Below are 7474 nucleotides of genomic sequence, written 5' to 3' on the forward strand. Positions count from 1 at the left end.
CAGAGGCACCCTGGGAATATTATTCAGTTCCAGCCCTCTGTCCTGCCAGTCCACTGAGGGCCTTGTGGACAAAGCCCTTCAGCTGAAGGCAGGACCCCAATTGCCCTGTAAGGCCAGGAAGTAGCACAGATCCCTTTTGGTCCCAAGCTGGGCCTCCTAAGGCGCTCTCACTAGGGGCTGCCGAGCTTTCTTACTGCCCTGCCAATTGCAGTGTCTCCTGGTGGAGGGGAGGCAGGTCTCTGAGGAGGCTCAGTCATCAATGCCCCCCAACTACAAAGGGATGGACAGGAGAGTGCAACAGGATCCGGTTTATTCTCCTTGGCAAGGTGGTCCTGAGAGTGGCAGGTGCCACCCTGTTCCGGGCGGAGGGAGGGCCCGAGGGCCATTTAAGGCCAATGGCGGGAGAAGCAGGGGGGCCTATAGCCCCTGGAATGCGGTGAAGCCAGGTCGAAGCCTGGAGGCAGCTGTGGTAGGCCAAGGCAGGGCGCCCTTGCCATAGGGGGTGGAAGGCACCGGACTGTGACCTGACTATGGCTCCAAGGCCATGGACCAGGGCACATAGGCACCCCAGGAAGTGGGGCACAGGGTCACATGACAGAGAACACGAAATAGGCATGTGGCTCACAAGCAAGCACATGGATAAGTGAGCACATATTCACAGGCCAAAGAGACACCCAGCCACGGCCAGGCTGGACACAGATACAATAGTAGTGTTACACATAGACCACATGGGAGATACAGAACTATGGGACACACCAGGCCACAGAACTTGAGGGACAAAGGAAGGGGCCTTTTGGCACTACTGCACTGGAATCATCAGAGTAGGTGGCGGGGGTCTGGAATGGAGGAGCTGGGATACCCCATTGCATCCTCCAGGGTTAGTCTGTCTTCCACACTTTATTGAGCAGCTTCACCACTTCATCGTAGATGATGAATACGATGGCCACATCCAGGCAGACTCGGCCCAGCCGGGGAACAGTGCCCTTGTAGAATCTGGGTAGAGCAGAGAGTCTGAGGTGAGCAATGCGGGAAGGAAGACCACCTAGGAAAAGAGGGCCTGGAATGGGGGCAATAGCTCTCCTCTATCCTACTCACGCCTTGGGCCCCTCATTCTTCAGGATCTTCAAGCCACAGTCCAGGGTGTTTCGGTATTTGTGTGCCTCCAGGCCCTGCAGGACACCGCAGGCCAGAGTCCTTAGCTACTAGCCTCCGGCTAGTGCTCGTATCCCTACTCTCTCAGCCTCCCATCCATACCTGCATCCTGGTCTTGATCACATCCAAAGGTGTGTTTCCAAAGACACTGGCTGCACCCGCAGTAGCTCCAAAGACCCCCGTGATCAGCGGGTTCATAGGCTTGTTATGGTTGTCTCCTGGATGGAGTAAGTTGCACTGAGAATACTGGGAAGATTAAGTCAGAGGGGAGCTTTGGAGGCTAGGAAAACCCTGGGGTAGGGTGTGCCTGCCCTTCCAGGAATAAGCTGCCCTCAGGGTTTGGTGTACCTTGGTACCAGTTGCGTAGGGAGGTCATGACGAAGAATCGGATGGCTTGGTTTGAGCCCTGCTTCAGTACAGTAGCGGTGAGGCCTTGGTATGTTCCCTTTAGCCCTTGGGACAGGCAGACAGGAGTCAAGCTGGAGCCTTCCAGGCCCTGCCTGCAGTCAAGGGGGAGCCACTCAAGTAGAGGCTGTCCCACTTAGCTGAGGTCTCCATTCTCCAGGCTTACCTTGTTCCCGAATAATTTCTCTAACCCCGTGGAAAAATCCTCGGTACTTGGGGTTGGAGGAAGTCTGGTCATGGATGAACTTCACCTAAAAGGAAGGAAGCAATGGCCCTGGTTCCTGGCCACATCTGCACTTTATCTGGCAGACCCAGACCTACCAATGTTAGGCCAAAGCTGGGGACTCCCAGCTCTTCTGCAGGAAATCCCTAGGCTGTTCTTGAGTTCCACTACACATAGGCCCCAAGACCTCAGAGGGTTCCCCATCGTTACATTTGCTATTTCCTAGACTTTGAATAGTGAGTTATGCTTTGAAGACTTCGCTCATGCTTTTGTTATGGACGAGCCTACACAGGAGACCCTTTCTGCCACCATTTACCACGAACCTGGTGTGTATGTGTGGGGACCCTTCCCACCTTGACAGCCTCCATGGGAGCACATGGCCATTAAAACCTGGGAGCCCGAAGACACCCTGGCTACCCCTAAAAGGCTCAATCCCTCACCTTGATAGTCTCCATGGGGCACACGACTACCACTGCTTCTGCCACGCCGGCACCCAGACCGCACAATAGTCCTCTCCTGCTGTCGAGCCTACCTTGGGCATCCCGCATGTGGTTGCTGAGGAACTCGAACATCCCAAACCTAATGAAGAAGACATGTGAGGGGGCCCGCTGTGGCCACTCCCTCCGGGTCATTTCAACAGAGTCAGAGTCTCACCTGACAGCCGCCTTGGGGATGGAGCCGTAGAGCAAGGAGCTGAGGCCGCGGTACAGGCCCAGGACGCCATGGCTGCGGACAGTTTGCCGCACGCAGTCTCCTACGGGAGGCGCGGTCAAGACCCTAGCTCCTCTGCTCCGCAGTGTCCCCCTAGCCACCCCCGGGAGTCCCTCCTTACCGATGCCCCGGTACCGCGGTGGGTTCGCTCGTTCATCTAGCTGCAGCTGCGTCTTCACGTATTCGGTCGGGAAGGTGATGCAGATTTCGATGCCTCCAGCCAGGCCGCCTGTGGGGACCAAATGCCTGGGGCTAGGGACACCCTTGCCCGATGGACCCAGCCGCTATCGCCGCCGCCGCCGCGCGGCCCCTCCCCCGCCCGGACTTTGCCCGCGTCGCTGCCAGCGTCCAGACGATGCCCACGCCCCCACCCGGTGGTCTCCGCCTGGAGTGCCCGAGAGACTCTGAGAGACAGCCGGGGAGTGGACTAGGGGCCCGGGTCGCAACCCCGACACCTCCGCCCCTCCGGAAGTTGGGCGGGGCCTGGGCGTCCCCGGCCCACCCGGAAGCGCTGTCGGACAGGCTCTGAGTTGGGGTTCCGAGTGACCCACCTGCTAGGATTGCCTTCCCGGGGTGCGTCAGTTTGGGCTTCCCGGACCCCGGCGCGGCGGCCGACAGAGCGCGGGGCCCGCGAGGCGCAGCCATAGCTGGCAGGAGGAGAGGCGCCCGGCGTCGACCTCGGGTCCGAGCCTCCGGCGCGGGGTACTCGGGAAGCAGCGGAGCCGGAGGCTACTGAGACCACGACTAGTTCTGGTCCGGGAGGCGGGGTGGTCACGTCAGCTCCCGGGCTCCGCCCCGCGTGGCCTGAGCTGAGCCCCGCCCACGCCACGCCCCATGCCAGCCGGGAAACTGAGGCTTGGGCGGGATGCACTGGGGCACGCGTCGGGGCGGAGAGCTGAGAGCAGCCAATGGCCGGTGCTGGATTCCGGGGAGACGGAGAACCCCGCCGGAGGCGTGGTCTCCGGACAGCAACGCTACGCCAAGGCGGGTAGCAGTGGGTCAAGGTGCAGTTTCTCTTAGAGACACGTGCGTCTGGAGCGCGCCTTGGGGTTAAGGTGGGCCTCGAGATCCTGGGGGCGGTGTAGGGACACATCCTCCCCGGTGCGTGAATTCAGTATTCTGAATTATTGTAAATAACAGAGCTTGGCCTTCGTGCACCCTACCGGGCGTGCGATGTTCACTCTGCTCTTCCCGGATTCGTCCAGAAACAGAATTTTCCTAGGCAAGTTCCCCCGACAAATGCAGGTTTCCCTTCCTTTCAGTTTCTAGCGAATCATTGAAGGGCCTATTAAGTTGGCCTTTGTCCCGCCTACCCACACAATCACCAGGCAGAGCTGCTTTGCTCTGATAAACATGTTTTAATATTTATGGTCGGCAGGAGGCTTAAAGTCTTGAGAAGTCTTTGTTGCCACACATATCCTCAAAGCCGCCTGGAGGGGGCAGCCCTAGCCGGCTTGGGGTGAAGCTCCCAGGAGCCTTTGCATACCTTTGGAGGCCTAAGGGTCCACCTCCCTGCTGTCTGAAGGAAGCAGTCGCTTGGGGTGGTCAGTGATCTCCCCAGGCTCTGGGTTGGCTCAAAAGCTATCACTGGGCTTTAGCTAAAACAGAGTGCCCAGATATTGTACCTCCCAGTTGGAGTCCTTTGTGATTCCTTTCCCAGAAAAGGTTAAATGGATTGAGGGTTGGGTGTGGACACATTACCCAGTATAAACAAAAGCACTCAAAGGAGGCTCCTTGTAGGCAGGCACTGTAGAGTATTAATAGGGTAAGCCTGTTGGATAGCAGAGGAGAGCCTATAGCTAGTCTGGCTTCTGTTGTTTTTTTCTTGGGGGGGGGGTTCGGAGGGGAGATTGTGGGTTGTAGTCTTGTACTGAATGCCATTGTGTGGTCAAGGGGCAGAAGGAACAGGATCAGTTCCACTCATCAGAGCCTAAGGCACTGGGGCCAGCAGATGTCTGGAGGCAAGGAGTATGGGGATGGCAGTTGGGGGCCAGTGGGAGGTTGGCCAGGCTAGAGGTACAGCTGGAACCCCACCCCCACCCCCCACCCCCACACAACTGGACTCTAAGCTCAGGTAACAACAGCTGGTGAAGGCCAGCCTGCATCCTGCCCTCCTCTCCCACCAGTGTTAGCACTCACTACACCCAGTATACTCAGGATACAACAGCCTCTGAGGGCTTGTTCCATGCAATCCTGGGTGGGCTTTCAATTCAACACCCTTTCTAGCACACATGAGAAGGAACTCTCCCAGAGCCTGGTGGGTCACAGCAGCAGTCCACAGCTGGACATGGAGGTCAGAAGAATGCTGGCTGTGCTAGTGTTTCTAGACACATGACTGCCACACTTGGTCACTACTGGGATCCTTCCCACCTCTACCTACCCATCTGGCACCAGGGCCCAGTACCATGGATGGCCTTTGTCCCTCTCTACTTCAGGGTGCCACCTGCCAAACACTAGCACACATCAGAGTAAAAGCACAGCCCTCATGTGCTCTCCACATGTCCCTCTTGTTGCTCAGTCTCTTGCAGGCCCTGGGTTTGTCTGTCAGCAAGAGATGCAAGCACATGGTCTGGAGCTCCAGCTAACCATGGAGGGAAGGGCATGAAGACAGGAGCCTCCAGGAGAATTAAAGCTGAGGGCATGCATGCTGGCATCTCTGAAGTCTGGGTGGGACCTGAGTTCTCTAGTGCTTTACCCATGGATCTCGCTGCCAAGAGAGACTCAGGTTACACTCCGTCTTCATTATATTGGCCTGTGCATATGGCTACCTATGGGCTAACACATCTTAGGGGAAAGAGAAGCTGATCTTCTCCAGAGGCTGTTCCTACAGGGAGTTGCTGTCTGTGATCAGAGATAACTAAGACCCTTGTAAATGTAACTGGTTTGTGTGTCCTGGCAGCTCATGCAGTGTGGCCCAGGCATGCTATGTGGATGGGACTCTTAGCTATAACAGGGTGATGACCCTTCATTGGCCTCTTTAGGGGCCCTTGATAAGTAAGGGCAGGCAGCTTCTGGAGGGGCTGCAAGCAGCTGCCAGCTTTAGCCTACAAAGGCATTCAGGGCTGGCAGCCCTAGTCCAGGAGACCTGATTATTTTTTAGTCTACACCAACCAGGATAGCTTCCCTGCCTTAGAATCAGAGTCTCGGTATGGCCTTGGGACCCACATGCTTGAAGCGGTCTTGGTACTCAGCAGTGGGTTAGAAAGTGCTCCTGAGAGATGGAATTTCCATAGCATTAGAAACATCAGGCTGGATCAGGTAGCACAGGTCCCTGGAGCAGAACTCTGATACCCCGGAAGGACTTTAAAATCATGCATCGTCACCTTGTCACCTCAGTGAGCTAAGTAAAGTCACCCTCCCCACCCCAACTGTTGAATGGAGTCATTAATTTATTTGTGTGGTAACATTACTACTAAGAGTTTGGCCGAAGGGCATCACTCCAATGGGGTCTCGGACCCATGTACCTCAGGCTCCACTGGATGTTTTGCAGGAATACAGCCTGGCTGCACAGAGCCCAATGGACTGTGCTGAAGGTTTCACTGAATAGCAGTATGTCAGCTGCTACCCCACTGCCATGGATAAAGCCCAGGACTGTCAACTGGCCTGCTTGTCCCACACACTGGTGGTATGTGCTGATGGCCTGGTCTTAAAGTAGCTCACTTACCAGGAACTGGCTCAGGCTAGAGTCACCGTCAGTCATGGGCTGTGCTGATCGAGGCTAAGGGGACTGACTGATATGTCTTCATGTGTTCCTAAAAAGGAGATACTACCTCCAGGGCTCTGCGAAGGATCAACTGTGATCTGTGACTCTGCTGTATTGTCCAAATGTGGCACATATAGGTGGGCACTCAGAAGACAGTGGGTCCAACCTAGGTCCAGATACCCTGATGCACAAAAAAGGTGCAAAGGCTGCTGTGGGCATCCTGGAAAAAAAACCAAAACAAAGCAAAACAGGTCCAGGTCCTAACCCAGCATGGAACCGCCATCAGAGTGGCTGGTGCTCAAGAAACAGGGATGTACTTTTTCTCTACTTCCTCAAACCTTTCTGACTACGAGCCAGGTGTGATGGTACAAGAGGCTCGTAAGTTTGAGGTGACATGGTAAGACATCTGAAGAAAGCCCTAGGTTCTATTTCTATACTTGCAAATATGACCCCCCATCCCCGTCTGTGTGTGCCTGTGCGTGTTCGTGTTCAGGCATGGCACCCAGAGCTCTGTACATGTTAGCATTCTACCACTCGCTCCACTCCCACGCTCAGAGCCTCATTATAAACCCCAGCAGGAGAGAAGCATGTTGCTGTGACCAGTGTTTCAAAGCCTCCTGCAAAACCTCCTCCTTTGGGTCAGGTGTTAACTACTGCCTGTTTTGGAGAAAAGGAGACTGGGAAGTCACTTGATCCTGATCACACAGCCCACTGCTTATGCACCACTGTGACCTGTGCTGTCTAGGAGCAACTTGTGAGGTTAGTGAAGTCTAATCTCACAAGCCACCACTGAAATCCTGGGCATATGTCCACTGTGGGCTGTTTCACCTGGCAACCCCTGACTAGTTCATCGACTGCCTTTCTCCTAACCCAGTGGTTCTCAGCCTTCCTAATGCTGCGATCCTTTAAAACAGTTCCTCATGTTGTGGGGACCCCCAACTATAGAATTATTTTCATTGCTACTTCATGACTATAATTTTGCTACTGCTGTGAATTATAATGTAAATATCTGATGTGCAATATATCTTGAAAACCAGTATAAGTGGATTTTTTTTTTCTCACCTGCTCATGCCTGTCTTAGAGCACCTGCCTTGCTCCTGAAGTGGAAGCTCCAAGTTTCTGTCACATGCATCTCTTAGGACCTCTGATACCAACAGGGTCACAGTTTCAATTTTCATGATTACCTGACTGGGCTACTTTCAGCTGGCTTGTTTAAAATTGAGTCTCATGTGGTCTCTCCTGTCCTTTTCCCTTCATGGGAAAAGACCTAACATAGACAC

The 7474-nt window shown here is 54.8% G+C and overlaps 1 protein-coding gene across 1 annotated transcript; it reads right to left on the reverse strand.

Annotated features, from left to right (window-relative positions):
- Positions 1–288: 288 nt before the first annotated feature.
- Positions 289–3282, reverse strand: Slc25a1 (solute carrier family 25 member 1). Its single transcript, XM_021185481.3, has 9 exons — positions 3043–3282; positions 2613–2720; positions 2435–2534; positions 2221–2359; positions 1724–1808; positions 1501–1605; positions 1255–1370; positions 1096–1169; positions 289–993 (listed from the first exon to the last, which is right to left on the reverse strand). Exons 1-9 carry the CDS (start codon positions 3134–3136, stop codon positions 879–881), a joined length of 936 nt encoding a protein of 311 aa, XP_021041140.1. The 5' UTR covers positions 3137–3282; the 3' UTR covers positions 289–878.
- Between the last annotated feature and the right edge of the window lie 4192 nt (positions 3283–7474).

The sequence above is a fragment of the Mus caroli genome, unplaced genomic scaffold (assembly GCF_978045245.1).
Source record: "Mus caroli unplaced genomic scaffold, Mus_caroli_1 scaffold_17, whole genome shotgun sequence".
NCBI lineage: Eukaryota > Metazoa > Chordata > Mammalia > Rodentia > Muridae > Mus > Mus caroli.